This window comes from Lucilia cuprina, chromosome 2, assembly GCF_022045245.1.
Source record: "Lucilia cuprina isolate Lc7/37 chromosome 2, ASM2204524v1, whole genome shotgun sequence".
Taxonomy (NCBI): Eukaryota; Metazoa; Arthropoda; class Insecta; order Diptera; family Calliphoridae; genus Lucilia; species Lucilia cuprina.
This window is the reverse complement of record NC_060950.1, coordinates 55,455,539-55,473,366: the sequence shown is the minus strand read 5'-3', so window position 1 is coordinate 55,473,366 and position 17,828 is coordinate 55,455,539. Positions and strand designations below refer to the sequence as shown.

The window sequence follows — 17,828 nt, the reverse complement described above, 5'->3', positions numbered from 1 at the left end:
CTGTGGAAAAGGCATACATAAATGCAATTTCTGGCCTAATTCATTACTTTATACATAATACAATGCACACAAACATAGCATTATCTTTTATTTAATTGTATAGTAGTTTATTTTCACTTTTTATTAAACATTCCAAACATACATGCATTCACAAGATAAAGGCATTTATACAGATGTAGGATACAAAAAAAAATTCTTTCAAAACTATCAAACTCTCTCTTCACAAGATATTACTCTCAAACGATATTGTCAAATTAATTCGTCTCTGTCAATATCTGGTGTAAATTCCACTTGTATTCTCCTATTCATGTGATTTTTTATGACATTGCAATTGTTTGTTTCTTAATTATCATTGAGTCATTTTGAATATTTTCTCAGGGTGGCTACGCTCATAAGTATTTGTTGTAATACGAGATATTAAAATAAAAAAAAAACAATAGCAAGTTTAAACAAATTGCTCTTTTATCTCATTGGATGACAAAGACTTGTTATTGTTTGTTATTATTTTGTTTTCTTGCCCGTATGACTGTATACGTATGTGTATCAGTTTAAATTGTCAGTTTGTAGTTGCTGTTATCAAAATTTGGTTTAAATATACATGAGTCATGCTTAGTTTAAATGACCATTATTCGTATTGTAGACAATGGCTTAATATGAATATGAATTTACAAAAATATGTGATTCAAAATGTAGAATTGTAATATGCATTAGTAGTATTAGATAAGATATACATACACTATTACACAAAAATCCTACCTATGTAGCTCATTTATTCTAAATATTAGTATAAATAAGGTGCTTATAGTATTTTCAATGTATGTATCTTAACATCACTTTTGAATGTGTCTTCATTATTAAATTTCCAAAGTATGTTCAGTGACAATGTATATACAACACTAGTCAACCGCTTTGGTGCATTTCCTGTTCTTACTATTAGCAGCATTGCCAGAATAGTTAACTTTCCATAGCAAGTATTTAAAAGGTCATTCAATCGTTCTGACGAAACCTCTCAATTAGGGTTCTATAAATCGACTTTCGAATAATCGAACAATCGACTTTTTGTCGAAAAAAGTCGAAAAGTCGAAGTCGACTATTTTGTTTCAAAAAAGTCGATAACTCGACTATCGTTTGTGAAAAAACTCGAAAAGTCGACTTTGTGAATAAAAGCCGAAAAGTCTGAAAGTCGAAAAAAGTCGATAAGTCGAAAAAAGTCGAAAAGTCGTAAAAAGTCGAAAAAAGTCAACAAGTCGGAAAAAGTCGAAAAATCGAAAATTGTAGAAACAAGTCAAAAATTTTAAAAAGTGAAAAAAAAGTCAAAAACTCTAAAATAGTCGGAAAAACTCGAAAAAAGTCAAAAAATAGTCGGAAAAAAGTAGAAAGAAGTCGAAAATAGTCAAAAAGTCGAAAAAATCGAAAAGTCGGGAAAAGTCGACTATTTATAAAATACTTATAGTCGAAAAGTCGACTTTTCGTTTCAACTGTAGAACTCTACTCTCAATAGTTTAGTTTTTAAACAGTAATTTTCTACGTTTCATTAAAAAATTTCTATTGTAATTGGTTTCAAAATTTAACCTTTTCACCATTATTGACCTTTTTAATAGTCATTGACTGCGTTTTTGGTCTCTTTTAAGCTAGACAGAAATTTTTCAGCTATGAAAACAAATGCAAAACACTTGTTTTGTTTGTACCAGTAACCTATTGTAAACAAGGTGGTTGATCGTTGAAGAATGAATTAAACAAATAATAAAAATCACATTTCCAAAATGAAAGAAAAATTTCATTAAAAAATTTATTTTCGTTAGGTATTAAATACGTATGATGGTACGTATTCTGAGTGGACACGTGCACATCTATACAAATTGGATGTGCGGATTCAGACGAATGTAGAGCATGTGGAGAGGACAGTGAAACTCTGGAGCACTTTCTTTGCCACTGTCAGGCATTCGTCGAAGTTAGATCCAAGTATCTTGGAGTGCCCAAAAAGATCTTAAAGAAAAGGTCCAAGCTTTACACTATTTTTACACTTTTTCGTTTTTTTAAAAAGTATTTTTTAATTTTTTTTATAATACTGATTAGACAGGGGTGTATTTTATGTAAACACATACAAAAAAAGAGAAACAACTGTTTCCATCTTTATATGCATATAATATGGAAACAACTGTTTCCATATTATATGCAAATTTTATAAATAAATACTTATTTTACTAAAACTTATGTTAAAAATCAATTTTAAACGCACAAAAACAAAAATCGTATACAAATCGTACAATACAATGACATTTGTTATCAAGACAACGATGTCTAAACAATTGTTTGGACAACACTGTCACGACACTACAGCTCTAATTAATGCCGCCTGTAACTGCTAATTTTTTTATCATGATAACAATTTGATGTTTAGTTTAGTAAATATATTTGTCTAATATAGACGTGGGCTTACATTCGATTTTAAGCCGCAGCCGATATATTTAGTGTTAGTCGCTGCCGACGTTAGTATTTCTCGGCACTGGGTTCTGATCGCTAGTATTTTTCCTTTTCTTGTTCATATTCAAAGGTTATTACGTGCTTCTAAAATTTTATAATAATTGCTTTTTATTTTAAAACGAAAAAAAGTATTATTTTTGAGAAATTTATTGTGAAATTTGTTTGTTTTCTTTTTATTTTGTGTCTTTAGGCTGCTGATCTAAGGACACAGCCCAACGAAACAGAGTTTTTAGTGGATTAATTTTTTTTCTGCTATTGCTCTAAGACGACGACACACGGAAATCGATTCGCTACAGACACACATACACAAATCTTGCATAATGAAAATCTGGACGTCAGAACACACATTCAATCATCCGTGGGAGACGGTAACACAGGCAGCATGGCGTAAATATCCCAATCCCATGACACCGTCCATCATTGGCACCGATGTAGTCGAACGCAAAGTGGTCGATGGAGTGTTACACACACACCGTCTGGTGCAGTCCAAATGGTGTTTACCCAAATGGACACACAAACTAATTGGCACCGCCAAAACTTGTTTGGCCAGTGAACGCTCCACAGTGGATCCCAGTAAACGTTCCATGGTTTTGAAGACAATTAATTTAACATTTTGTCGTCACATTTCCGTCGACGAAGTTGTATACTATGAACCCCATCCCACAGATCCCTCAAAGACCCTACTGAAGCAGGAGGCCTCAGTTACTGTACATGGTGTACCGCTGTGTAATTATATGGAAGATATGGTCACCTCCACCATTAGCATGAATGCGGGCAAAGGACGTCAGGGTCTTGAGTGGGTTATAGGATGTATTAATTCCGAAGTTAAAGGTATTGCCGAAACTGCTGCCAAAAGTACAGATGATTTGATATTGAATACAAAACGGTCCATCGATGATATGACAGAAAGTGCACGAAAGAATTTGGATGAGATAAGTGCGCAGGCCGCCAAACATATGCACATTTAGGTTTACAAATTTAGAAAAAAAACCCACAAATTAAACAACATTAAAGTAAAAACAAACACAAAACAACAGCAATTAAAAACAATAATAAATATACCTATTAGGTCGCAAAAAGCTCAAGTGGTACCGACTGACAATGTCCTAGAAAACATGCTAGTGAATGAGGAATTTGTTTCAAAAGGAAGGCTTAAGATAATGCAGAACCTTGGCGTGCAATTATGGGAAGGATGATAAATATGTTATAGAATAAATTGTTACTTTTTTTTCCAACTTTGTGGCGGTCTAAATGAAATGTTAAGCAATTGTTTTGAAACATAAAATAAGGCATAAGAAAGGTGTGCTTTTCACTTTTTAACAATAACAACTACAACAGAAAACAGCTAACGTTTTGGTCATGTGGTTCCAGTTCCTGTTTCGTTTTTTCCACTAAGATAATTTATTCTATTTTCGAGTGATTTCCTTTTGTTTAAACTGCAATTATGTGAATGTTTTTCATTATATCTATCAGATGGAGTGTAAATTTTGTAACAAAAATATATATTTTGTTTATCAAAAAAATCTATACAAAATATTGGCATTATTCTTTTTTCTCTTTAACCTGCAATTGCATATACAAAATCAAAACAAACAAACAAACAATTGTAATAAAACAAATCTTATTTCAATTACCCCTTTAGAGACTTGATTATATTAGTAATTTAGTTTTATTTAATATTAGTCATTTCATACATATATCATCAATTAATTTTATTGTATTACACAAAGTAAAAAAAAAACAGTTCAAAAAATTACAAATAATTTACAATTTTGCTAATAAAGTTGAAAAATTTAAATATTCTATGTAAAACCCTTAACAAAAAACTACCTTAACAAGTTACCTTAAACAAGTTAGTGTAGTTATAATAAATAATTATGTATGATTTGAAGTAGTAGTATAATTTTAATAATTTATTATTATGAAGAAAACAAAGAAATAATTGAATAAATAAAATTCTATATATTTTTAATTCGAGGAAATTTTGCAATTATTTTTATTCTCAAGGATTTATACAAAAAAACGAATTTTTTTTTCACTACAAAGTTGTTTTAAATTCAAATGTTTTTTTGTAATTAGTAATTGCAATATAAACAAAGTATAGCACGTGTTTGAGTTCAGCGTCCTCGCCACCTCTTGCTTCATTTCTTTAAAAACTAATTTAAATCAAATTGTTTTATGTCTTTAGGCTTTAGCCCGATTTTCTAAGCAATTTCCCAATTGTGTTGCCAACGCTTGTTTGTGTGTTTTTATCTAAAAAAATCATATTCATAAAAATTTTTTTAAATTTTATTTTATGTTGTTTTTTGCACATTTTGTTTAATGACGAATATTAGTATGGATCAAAGTCCAATAAAATAAAACTAGTTAAGAATGTACAATAAATATATATACATGGGCAATGCCAAATTTAAAATACGTCATTACTATAGAAAAAAATTTAAGTTAATGGATTTCAAAATTTTATTTTAACAAAAACAATTGCAACTGAAGTTTTTACCACTTTCTCGCATTTTAAAGTTTTTTTATAAAACTTTAAAATTATTTGAAAATTTAAATAAATATTTTAATTTTAAAGAAATTTTTTTTAAATACTAGAAATATTTATCAACAGCGTAATTTTCTATTATTTTATAACTTAAATGTAAAATTAAATTAAAAAAAAAAGATACGCAAAACATTTTTTCGTTATTTTTTCAATTGAAAACTAATTTTAGCCATTAAAAAAAGTTGATCTGTTTTAAATTAGAATTGATACTAGCAAGTGACTATATTTTCACTTTATGCGCAGATGTTGCATCATCCTTCAACTAATCAAATGTTTTAACAAAATGCTTAAAACAATGAATGCATTTTAACGTTATTAACAATTTATTATTGCTTAAAAAAAAAAACAATATATATTTACACATTTGTCGTCAGTTGTCTAGCAAAAATAAAATTTTTGAACCTTATACATTACTTATATATGCATATGTATATAACGTACAGATAAGGGGTACGAATAATTGCATATGATAAGATATACACACTTATGTACATGTCTATTATTATACATACATACGCATTTTAAATATAACGTATATTGTATAAACATATTCCAAAAATCAAATTATATTTTCATTTATAAAGAAATATTTGCATTAAAAATTTACACTGCCTCAGAAAGGAGGATTATTTAATTAATGCGAATCATGTGTATTTATGAATTCAAAAATTTGTCGTTATTTGTTGTTTGGAAACTTCTGAAAATAAGAAATTATTAAGATCTGGTTTGTATTAATGAATATATCTATCCATCTATCTATCTATCTATCTATCTATCTATCTATCTATCTATCTATCTATCTATCTATCTATCTATCTATCTATCTATCTATCTATCTATCTATCTATCTATCTATCTATCTATCTATCTATCTATCTATCTATCTATCTATCTATCTATCTATCTATCTATCTATCTATCTATCTATCTATCTATCTATCTATCTATCTATCTATCTATCTATCTATCTATCTATCTATCTATCTATCTATCTATCTATCTATCTATCTATCTATATATTTATTTATCTACCAAAAGGTTGTCAACCTTAAGATATATATGCACGGTTGTTTTCTAATATCGAACGATTGTTTCCCCATATCATGCTGAAAAAAAGTTTATTCTCAATTTGTATCACTTTTATTTCAATCAAAATTACTTTAGAATTGATAAGTGGGAAAGCGCTATCATGAGTATGAATACATTTATTCTTGAAATTCTTTCTGCCTAGAAACTAATGTCTTTGCATTTTTTCTCATAAAAGGTAAATAAATATTTACTCGTGTTAGTGAATAATATTTCGAACATTTTTTTGTTTATTTATTCTTTGTTTACAATCTCTTTGAAACGTCATCAACTATTTAGTTGTTTATTTACAAGTTGTTTTTGTTGTGCTTTAGATTTCTAATCAACGAGTGTGTTTGGATGTGAATTTTTTTTTTTGGTTTTGTCATTAAATTTTGAACTTGAAAATATGTATGCATGCATATGTACATATATTATACGTATATATGTATATATGTATATATGTATATGACATCCAAACAAATCACATGGTATACAAATTACATATACATACATATGTTGTGCTAATACCGTACATATTCAAAAGTAAATTATAGCATGCTACTATATATTATTATAATGCAGAGCTGTTAATGTATTTTTCCTTCTTAGAATTTAATTTGTGTTAAATTGTGTATAAATCTGAAATAATGAGAAAATTTGTAAGTACATTGAAACGGTGCCATTAGGCTAGTTGGTAGGTTTGTAGATTCGATTCCCACCAGAAACTCGCTGGTGTCTGCTTGACTACAACGGACGTATGGTCATCGTCCCCCTTCACGGCAAAGCAGAAGCATAATTCTAATATTATAAATTTTTAACTAATTTTGGTCTATTTCGGTAACAGCAAAGAAAAAGTATTTTAAGTAAGTATTAGTTAGTTTGAAAGAAGGATGTATACACATCAAAACTGAAGAAATACAACTAGGCCTCTATTGGGCCTGTTGTGCGCTCCCTAACCAGTGCCACGGGTGGGAATCGAACTCACCACCTCCGGTCTACCAAACTAGAACACTAACCACTAACATACCGAAGGCCAGTATTAAGTATTTATTATAACTTATTCCCTTTGTGAGAAGAGGGCATACACACATACATACATACATAAATACATACATACATACATAAGTACATAAATACATATATACATTAATACATATATACATACATACTTTCTTTTTAAGAAGACCCCACATATAATATTATCAGATGTTGAAATGACTCCACCTTATTAAATCCGCCTTGACAATATCACCGGCATGTTAACATACAATGAGAGCTATTAAAAGTGTAAACACTGACTGAACACTCTGTTATTAACCATTCACTAAATTAACGCACTAAGTAAATCTGCGGCCGTAAGACTATTCGCAGACACGTGTAGGCAAGTTATCGAGCAACAAGTTCAAATTGTGCGTAGGAATTAAATTAAAAACTTAAATAAATTTATTTAATAATATAAAATTAAATAGACTGTGTTACAATATAATAATAAAAAATTGCATCAACTTTATAGATTTATTAAGGAAACCTAATACGTACAAATATTGAAAACAAAATTATTATTGAATGGAAATAAATGAAATGTAAAAATAATGTGCTTTTTTTCTTATCAATTATTTTTTTAAAACAGTGCTGTTGGTGATTGCTGGTATAAACAGAGTTTATTTGCAGTAAAATCAGTTTTGTTTTAAATACCTCACTAAATCCCGAACCTCCTTGTCTCCTTCCTGCCCCTAAAAACCATTTTCTATACGTCTGTAATAAGGTTGATTTGCCTTCATCAAGTGATAACCCCCCCAGAGGAAATTTAAAAAAAAATTAAAAGAAAACAACATTTATAGAAAACTGTAAGTGTTGTTGTGTGTAAGTGTTGAGACATGTTGTTGTTATTGATCTCACAATTTCAACTGGTGATCGTCTTTTAGTAATTTTAATCATTTCAATTTTTAGCTTTCATTGATTTGGATCGTTAGTGCGTGTAATTTACTCGATTTAAAATCATGGCAATTTTACGTTTTTATTCAAAGGAAGCTTGGGAAGAAGCTCACCGTGCAAAGGTGTTGAAACAATTAAAAAATGTGAGTATTATTACAAAAAACTACGTTGGATTATTAGACAATTAGATAGATAGATAAATAGATAGTTAAATAGATAGATAGATGGATAGATAGATAGATAGATAGATAGATTGATTGATTGATTGATTGATTGATAGATAGATAGATAGATAGATAGATAGATAAATAGATAAATAGATAAATAGATAGATAGATAAATAGATAGATAGATAGATAGATAGATAGATAGATAGATAGATAGACAGATAGATAGATAGATAGATAGATAGATAGATAGATAGATAGATAGATAGATAGATAGATAGATAAATAGATAGAAAAATAGATAGATAGATAGATAGATAGATATATAGTAGATTAATAGATAGATAGATAGATAGATAGATAGATAGCTTGATTGATTAATAAATAAATTGATATTTTTCAATATATTGAAAAATCTCCAATGTTGAATATTCTTACAATTATATTAAAATTTTAATTGCATTATTTAGGCATTTCCTAATATTAACTCACTGCAAGTGGAAAAATGTTATCATGTTGAGACAACAACAGTCATCGAACCTAAAGCTAAGAGTTTATTGAAATGGTTGCTCAAACATCCACAAGGCGATGAAAGCAGTTTGTATGAGAAATCTACATTACCCGGTGAAAAGACAGAACTATTCTTAGTAGAAATTGGACCACGTTTCAATTTCTCCACCGCATTTTCTACCAATTGTGTTAACATTTGCCAAAATGTCGGTCTCAGCCAAGTCACTCGTGTTGAAGCCTCTGATCGTTATCTCATTGGCTATTCGGGTGATAAACCTAATCTTGAAAAACTTGTTGATTTGCTCAGTGACCGCATGACTGAATGTCCTTATACTAAGGAAAATTTACCCGTCAATAGTTTTAACGAACAATTACCACAATCTCAAGAGTCCTGGTATAAAGTACCAGTTTTGGAAGAAGGTCGCAAAGCTTTAGAGGAAGTTAACGCTAAACTTGGTCTAGCTTTTGGTGACTGGGATTTGGACTATTATACAAATCTTTTTAAGAATGTACTCAAACGTAATCCCACCACCGTGGAATTATTTGATTGCGCTCAGAGTAATAGTGAGCATTCTAGACATTGGTTCTTCCGTGGTAAAATGATTGTGGATGGTGTCGAACAGCCTCAATCTTTGATACGCATGATTATGGATACACAAAAGAATACCAACGCCAATAACACCATTAAATTTAGTGATAACAGCAGTGCGATACGTGGTTTTAAGCATGTCACTATTAGACCTCAGGTATTCGATGGTCCTGGTATGGTTTCATTGCAAACTGTGGATTCAGATTTGATTTATACTGCCGAAACACATAATATGCCCACAGCTGTGGCTCCTTTCAGTGGTGCTACAACTGGTACAGGTGGACGTTTGAGGTAAGAAGCAAGTTTAAACAATAAAATCGAAATTAAATTAATAATTATGCATACAATTTTCTAGAGATGTTCAAGGTGTGGGACGTGGTGGCATACCAATTGCTGGTACAGCTGGTTATTGTGTGGGTTCTTTGAATATACCTGGTAAGTGTTGAATATTTTCAACTTTTTTGGAAAATTTTGTATTTATCTATTAATTTTCTTTAGGTTTTCCTCAATCCTATGAAAATGCCAACTATGAATATCCCTCGTCTTTCGCCAAACCTTTGAAGGTTCTTATTGAAGCTAGTAATGGTGCTTCGGATTATGGCAACAAATTTGGTGAACCCGTTATTACCGGTTTCGTTAATTCATATGGTTTGACTAATGCACAGGGCGAACGTGATGAATATGTTAAACCTATAATGTTCAGTGGTGGTATGGGTACTATGGAGTCTACTATGCGTCAGAAAATTGATCCTAAAAGAGGTAAGTTTTGAAATCTATAAAACTTTGTTTTTAAAGAAAATATTTAATGAAATTTTCAAATTAATTTTTCAGGTAATTTACTGGCAAAAATCGGTGGTCCAGTTTATCGTATCGGGGTGGGCGGTGGTGCTGCCAGCTCTGTGGAGGTACAAGGTTCCAATGACTCTTCTTTAGATTTCAATGCTGTGCAACGTGGTGACGCTGAAATGGAAAATAAATTGAATCGTGTGGTCAGAGCTTGCATAGAAATGGGTGATAAAAATCCCATTTTGGCTATACATGATCAAGTATGTTTAAATATCCATAATTTGTTATTAATATGAAAATAACTTTTTCTTAATTTTTACAGGGTGCTGGTGGTAATGGCAATGTTTTGAAAGAATTGGTTGAGCCTGGCTTTGCTGGTGCTATTATATTCTCCAAGGAATTCCAACTGGGTGATCCAACTATAAATGCTTTGGAATTATGGGGTGCTGAGTATCAAGAAAACGATGCCATTCTTTGCAAACCTGAAGATCGTGCCTTATTGGAGAGAATTTGTGAAAGAGAACGTTGTCCCATTAGTTTTGTGGGTGTGGTAACGGGAGATGGTCGTGTTACGTTAGTTGAAAGTGAGGCTGATTTTGAAAAGGCTTTAAGTGCTGACAATGAGGTCACTGCTATGGGGCCAGTACCTTTTGATTTGGAATTGAAACATGTTTTAGGTGAAATGCCCAAGCGTGAATATCAGTTGCAACGTTTGAACAATAATCTATTGCCTTTGCAATTCGAAAGTAATTTTGATTATAACAAGAGTTTGGAACAGGTGCTAAGCTTGGTCTCAGTGGGCAGCAAACGTTATTTAACCAACAAGGTCGATCGTTGTGTTACCGGCTTAATAGCTCAACAACAATGTGTGGGTCCCTTGCATACACCATTGGCTGATTTTGGCTTAGTAACAGTGTCTCATTTTAGCACTGAAGGTATTGCTACGTCTATAGGCACACAACCTATTAAGGGTCTTTTAGATGCGGGTGCCATGGCCCGCATGAGTGTGGCTGAGGCTTTATCGAATTTGGTGTTTGTTAAGATCAGTGAATTGGCTGATGTTAAGTGTTCTGGTAATTGGATGTGGGCCGCTAAGTTGCCAGGCGAAGGCGCTCGCATGTATGATGCCTGTGTGGAAATGTGTCAAATCATGAAGGAGCTTAGAATTGCTGTAGATGGTGGCAAAGATTCTTTATCCATGGCAGCTAAAGTTGGTGGCAAGACTATTAAATCTCCTGGCACTTTGGTTATATCTACTTATGCCCCTTGTCCTGATGTAAATGTTAAAGTCACGCCCGATCTTAAAGGTCCTTTGAATGGCTTGGAAACCTCCTTGATTTGGGTGAATATTGAAAATAAATTCCGTTTGGGTGGCAGTGCTTTGGCTCAAGTCTTTAGCCAACAAGGCAATGAATGTCCCAATCTCAAAGAAAGTGAAGTTTTGGTACAAGCTTTTAATGTTACACAAAAACTCTTGTCCGAAGGCAAACTTTTGGCTGGTCATGACATTAGTGAGGGTGGTTTAATGGTGTGTGTTTTGGAAATGGCTTTAGCTGGTCTTAGTGGCCTTGAAGTAGACTTAACCAGTGTTTTGTCTAAGATTTCTGCACAAAATGTGGACAATTCCTGTAAAAATATGCCCGAATTGGCTGTTCTTTATGCTGAGGAATGTGGTTGGGTTTTGGAAGTTGCTACCGCCAATGTTAAGGAAGTACTAAATGCCTTTACCCAGGCTGGTGTTCCTAACCATTTGATTGGCTCTACCAAGTCTTATGGTCTGGAATCTAACATACAAATTGCCTGCAATGGTAAAACTTTGGTACAAAATTCCGTTAAGTCCCTGTACAAACAATGGGAACGTATTAGTTTTGAATTGGAGAAATTGCAAGCTAATGCCGACTGTGTCATTGAAGAGTATAACACTTTGGATTACCGTACTGGTCCCAAATACAACTGTACTGTGGACTTAGGTGCAGAATTGGTGGTGAAACGTGCTGCTTGCTCTGTGCCCGTAGCTGTTTTAAGAGAAGAAGGTGTTAACAGTGATCGTGAAATGATGGCTTGTTTGCTTAAGGCCAATTTTGTGGTTCATGATGTTACCATGTCGGATTTATTAAGTGGTACTTATATTTTGTGTTAGTTTTTAACAGTTTAGAAAATGTAATTGCGTTTTTCTTTTGTTTTCAGGTGAAACCACTTTGGATCGTTATCGTGGTCTTATTTTCCCCGGTGGTTTCAGTTATGCTGATACCTTGGGATCTGCCAAGGGTTGGGCTGCCAATATTATGTTCAGTGAATTGCTGGTGCCTCAATTCCAGGCCTTTAAGAAACGTCAAGATACCTTCTCTTTGGGTATTTGTAATGGCTGTCAATTGATGAGTTTAATTGGCTGGGTGGGTGCTGCTAACGAGCAAACCGATGCACAGATAATCAATCAACCAGATGTTGCTCTTTTACACAATAAATCCGAACGTTTTGAATGCCGCTGGTCTTCGCTACGCATTGCTGACAGCAAAGCTATGATGTTGAGTAAATTGACCGGTTCAACTTTGGGCTGTTGGGTGGCTCATGGTGAAGGCCGCTTCTCATTCCGCAATCAGAAGATATTAGATAACTTGAAATCACAAAAATGTGTGGCCTTACATTATGTAGATGATAATGGCAAAGCTACAGAAGTTTATCCCATGAATCCAAATGGCAGTACTGAGGGTATTGCTGGTCTTTGCTCACAAGATGGTCGTCATTTGGCTTTAATGCCACATCCTGAACGTTGTTTTGCTACTCATCAATGGCCTTATCTTTCGCCTGGTTTCAATTGTAAATCTCAAGCCAGTCCCTGGCAAATTATGTTCAATACTGCCTATGAATGGTGTACAGAATCGTTGTAAAAATATAAATATTTCTTTAAAACAAAATTATTGCATTTATTTTCCACAATTAATTGTATACTAAACGTTTTATATTATAAAAAACAACAATAAATAAATTCTAATTATTTTTAACATTACAAAAAAAGTATTTTCATAGGAAATTTATATTAATTGCAACTAATTACATTTATATACAAATAAGAAATAGAGGTTTTATTATTAACTATTGTTTTATTAATATTTTTAATTATTGTAGTCTTATGTCCCTCTTCTCTGCTTAATTGGATATTTGCAGCAGACATTTTAGATAGTTTTGCTTAGCGCCAGGTACATTCATATATTTGGAATTCCAATCATGTTCATTTATATGCAGCACTTTATAGCCCATCATTTCTAAATGCTTAATTTTCATAGACTCTGGTCCTCTTAGTGCGTTTAAGTCATTTTCACAAAACGAATCGAGCTTAAGTAATAGTATTGCAACTCTGTAAATGAATTCGAAAGTATTCTTAAAATTTTGGTATTTAAAGGTCAGGTTAACTTACTTTGTTATACGATCCAACATGGTCGTTTCAACGGGTGCATTTATGGGATTTTTATTTTTGTCGAAATTTATAACAAAATCAATCTGAAGTGAAAAAGATATTTTTAATTTTTAGCAGTTCTAGTCTTAATAGACTTAAATCGGTCGTTCAGTAATACGTCTGTTAACAAAGTAATTTCAAAGTTTAACTCAAATAATCCTTTAGAAATGTTAGATTTATTTCAAAAATATTTTGATCTATCTATCTAGTATATATCTACTCTATCTATCTATCTATCTATCTATCTATCTATCTATCTATCTATCTATCTATCTATCTATCTATCTATCTATCTATCTATCTATCTATCTATCTATCTATCTATCTATCTATCTATCTATCTATCTATCTATCTATCTATCTATCTATCTATCTATCTATCTATCTATCTATCTATCTATCTATCTATCTATCTATCTATCTATCTATCTATCTATCTTTGATTTTTCGCGTCCTGGTAACAGATCGAGTTTGGAGCCTTATGCATGCACTTGACAAGGTTTTGTTAATAGTTTCTTTTTCTTACCTGATAACCATAGGGTGTCGTATGATTACATCTTATATAAGACTCATTTTTAAGTAAAGCTGTCAATAAACCTTTAACATCTCGACTAAAACGGGTTTCCATGGGAGTTTCTACAAATATAACAATCAATTTAATAAAATATAGCTAATTATATAATGAGATAAAAAACATACTTTTGCTAATTTGTGCCTCAATGAAATTTTGTTGGAACCAAGGAACATTAGCCTCGGGAAAATCTAAGCAAACACTGCGATTCAATTGCATAACAATATTAAGTACACGTTCGGGGTAAGTGGCCTTTAAGGAAGAGACAAATATGTACATGCAGTAATAACTATATTAAAACTAAAAAAAGTCTTTTTCCAATTACCTTAGAATAACACATTTGAATTTCTTCCTCGACTCTTTGTATAAATTTAACACAGAATACTTTATTTATAAGTTCTTCGGGTATAGTTTTATAAAAACATAAAGCTAAACAGGCTTGAACCAACGCCAAACCACTCATATAATTAAAATCTCTGCAAAAGGAATACAATACACATTATCCTTTACTTTTAGTTTACTTTTTAACCCACCTTAATAGTATCACGCCCGCATAATGCAAAGCATCATAGGACTGTGGTGTATAGCCTAAATTATAGGTACAAGTCAAAAGTTTTTCCACCGTTTCACCTGCAATATGTTCATGATTTGTCTCTAGATATGTGAACATATTTTCGAGAATTTCAGGCACTACATAATTAGTGGCTAGGAAATTATAGGACATATCTTTAATGATGCGTGAATTAAGGTCTTGACATTGAATTTCTTTGTACTTTTGCAGGGTTTTGTGATAAATTACACTATTCTTAAGGCCTGTAAGTAGAAAGTAGTAAAATATTGACAGAATTTTGGATTAAACTTTTCAACTTACTTCTCCGATTACTTAAGGTACGTACTAACATATTTAAATCGGTTACGGTTAGTTGTTCATCATTTAAATGCTTTTCTATGCAGGCGGTTAAGACGCTATCAATGGTGGACAATTGCATGCCCACTAATTGCGGTAATTGATAACGATATCTGAATAAGATGAGAGTTAAACAACTTATATTTTATAAACTCTTTTAAAATTACCTCATTTCCAGTGAAATCTGCAAACCCCGACTAATAAGAAAACAATCGGTTGGCGTAAATTGATCACCCATTGTTATAATTTTTGATAACAAAATATTCGGATATTTTTTCCAACTATACGGTGTATGACCATAAGCCAAAACAAACGAGGCCAAACGAGCAAATTTCTGTGGTATTCTACCGGCTAAATCATGTTCAATATATCTCATACACATTTGAGTTAATTTCTTTTCCAATACGGTGTGTCTATAGGTGCCACCCAGATTATTATTGAAATTCATATAACGATGACAGTGTCGTAAGAAACGTAAATGTGTTTCCTCTTCGGGTATAGTCTCTAGCTGGGCCACAACCCCATTCCAATAGGTATTACATATTTTATTGTCTGATATTTTTAAACCTCTTAAGGTGGTGAAAAGATGACCGGTAGAATTGTTTAATTGCCAAGATTCAGGAGTTGATATTAAAGCTTTGAAGGCATTTATCAAAGTCTCCCTACGATGAGGCTGGGCAAAGGGTACAAAACAAGCCAAAGTTTCGGGAGTCATTTGTTTACTCAATAAATCTTCCACAGCTTCCGCTAAGGGTTCATGTAAAGCAGCCGGTTCCATGTGATATTGATAGATGCGACAAACATTTTTTAAATCATTTGCATCTAATTGTTTAATACCAGTTTGTAGAGTTAACAGTAACTTTCGTATCAGGGGCTCATGTTTATGAGACCATACCATCATATTTAATAGATTTAAAATTTTTATAACAGTCTTTGGTGTAGTGCTGGAAATTTGTCCTGATTGTATTAAATCAGATACTTTACTCTTATATAACTCAATCATTTCATCGGTAATTAAGATTTGTAAGTTAAACATGCATATGGCAATCATGCGAGCCTGTTCTTCACTGTTACACAATTCTACGTGTTGTTGTAAATGCCTCATAAAATTAGCGCATAACATGGGAGTAAAGAAATCCCTACCGGAGTTAATGCCCACTACTAGGCGAGACAGTGTGGGTAGGCTTATAATATCTTCTGAACTTTCTACTTCATTGAGAGCTTTTATTAGTAATTGTTCTAATACTGGATCCGTATTTTTCACACCCATTTTACGTAAATATAAATAGCAAGTGCTTAATTCATTTGCATTTAATTGTACTACATATTCGCTGAGCATGGACAACAGATATTCCATAAAATTTTGTTCTTTTGATTGTTCTTGCTGATAAGTGCCGGAATTAGTTTGTCTATTAAACATCCATAGCAAAATCACGGATTGTACTATGTGTTCTTTGTGCAAATGGAGTTTTTCAGATTCAAGAATACTTTTTAGCTGTAGAAAGAAAAAGGAAGCAGCTTTTAACTAATTAGAAATAAGGATAGGATAAGATTTATTTAAACATATCTACACTCCTGGTAGATAACCACGATATTTACGCGTTTTATTTATTATTTAAATTATATGGAATACTTCTAACTACTACCAACTTCTAGTTCATACACATTACAATATTTTGTTTTATTTCTTAAGGTATAATTTTGCGAAATGAATCAGAACTTTATAATACTTTTTAATTAAAATTATTATCTTTATATCGCTAATACACACTTACGAATTAGCAAGTTTAACATAAACAAGAAACTAATTAAGTACGAATTATTCCTTTGATAATGTTTAATAATAAATATTTTAAAAATAACACTAAATTGATAACTATTTTAAAAGTTGATTCAAAATATTAATAAAACAAATTACTTAAAACATGTGTCCAAGAGGAATAAACATTTAAATACATTTCAATAAGCTCAATACTACGATGGGTCCCTGAATCATCTTCACTCTCTTACCTCTTCAATACTGCCGCATGAATTCAATTTGTTCATTATATCATCTTCTTCTGCATACAGCAATTGTTTTAAATTATAATTTTGTGTAAATGTATCCACTTCTTCCGAGCCATTTAAACTTGTTTCATCTTCCACTTCCGACATATCCAATTGTTTATCCTTACTTCCTCCCTGTTTAGCATCATCACTATATAATCTTTTGCTGTCATTACATGCACCCACATTCCTTGTGAAGTATTGTGCAGTTGTTGCTGCATATTGTCTAATACTCTGACCGGTGGTTACATTTGCACTGTTGTTTATAAAACTTGCCGTTATTAGTTGTAATTGTTGTTTTTGCCATAATCCCACAATTAATTTAAATTGCTGTTTTGCCAATAATGTTGTATACATTTTCGTTATTAACGCTTTAATTCAGTAATTGTTAAAAAATTTGCAATAAATAATTGCGCTTCAAAAAATCCACATTTTTTTGGCTACTCTTCGGTTTTTTTCTTTATTTACAAAAACATTGATCAGCTGTGAGAAAATCACTTATGACGTTAGTTGGTATTGCTGCCAGATGGTTAAAATACAGGGTTTTTGGCAGAAAGTAAACACCAATTATTTTTATGTATTTTTAACTTAAGAGAAATAGTTTTATTAACTCTTTTGGATTAAAAAATATAACAATTTAATTGTTTTGTTCTTCTATCTATTATATATTTAATATCTTGTTAGAATTTTTCAAAAACTGTATTAATTATTTTAACGGATTTTTCTTTTCACTCTCAAGTGGCAACATTTTTTCTTTTACTAC

General features: G+C 31.7%; 3 protein-coding genes across 4 annotated transcripts; 2 read left to right on the top strand and 1 right to left on the bottom strand.

Annotated features, from left to right (window-relative positions):
• The first annotated feature begins 2,400 nt into the window (after positions 1 to 2,400).
• LOC111688064 (protein slowmo) lies at positions 2,401 to 4,018 on the top strand. The gene is made up of 2 exons (XM_023450555.2): positions 2,401 to 2,554; positions 2,675 to 4,018. Exon 2 carries the CDS (start codon positions 2,805 to 2,807, stop codon positions 3,450 to 3,452), a length of 648 nt encoding a protein of 215 aa, XP_023306323.1. The 5' UTR covers positions 2,401 to 2,554; positions 2,675 to 2,804; the 3' UTR covers positions 3,453 to 4,018.
• Positions 4,019 to 7,448: 3,430 nt separating this feature from the next.
• Positions 7,449 to 13,102, top strand: LOC111688070 (phosphoribosylformylglycinamidine synthase). 2 transcript variants are annotated; one of them, XM_023450561.2, is made up of 9 exons: positions 7,449 to 7,509; positions 7,731 to 7,947; positions 8,051 to 8,178; positions 8,673 to 9,592; positions 9,657 to 9,736; positions 9,800 to 10,060; positions 10,133 to 10,347; positions 10,410 to 12,207; positions 12,275 to 13,102. In XM_023450561.2, exons 3-9 carry the CDS (start codon positions 8,101 to 8,103, stop codon positions 12,973 to 12,975), a joined length of 4,053 nt encoding a protein of 1,350 aa, XP_023306329.2. In that variant the 5' UTR covers positions 7,449 to 7,509; positions 7,731 to 7,947; positions 8,051 to 8,100; the 3' UTR covers positions 12,976 to 13,102. The 2 variants fall into 2 exon arrangements, with proteins under 2 accessions (XP_023306329.2, XP_023306328.2); XM_023450560.2 differs by having other exon boundaries at positions 7,731 to 7,963.
• Positions 12,991 to 17,539, bottom strand: LOC111688071 (FAST kinase domain-containing protein 1, mitochondrial). The gene is made up of 9 exons (XM_023450562.2): positions 17,030 to 17,539; positions 15,187 to 16,514; positions 14,984 to 15,132; positions 14,646 to 14,925; positions 14,438 to 14,588; positions 14,241 to 14,364; positions 14,068 to 14,177; positions 13,503 to 13,585; positions 12,991 to 13,442 (listed from the first exon to the last, which is right to left on the bottom strand). The coding sequence occupies exons 1-9, from the start codon at positions 17,420 to 17,422 to the stop codon at positions 13,235 to 13,237; spliced, it is 2,826 nt and encodes a 941-aa protein (XP_023306330.2). The 5' UTR covers positions 17,423 to 17,539; the 3' UTR covers positions 12,991 to 13,234.
• Positions 17,540 to 17,828: the final 289 nt, after the last annotated feature.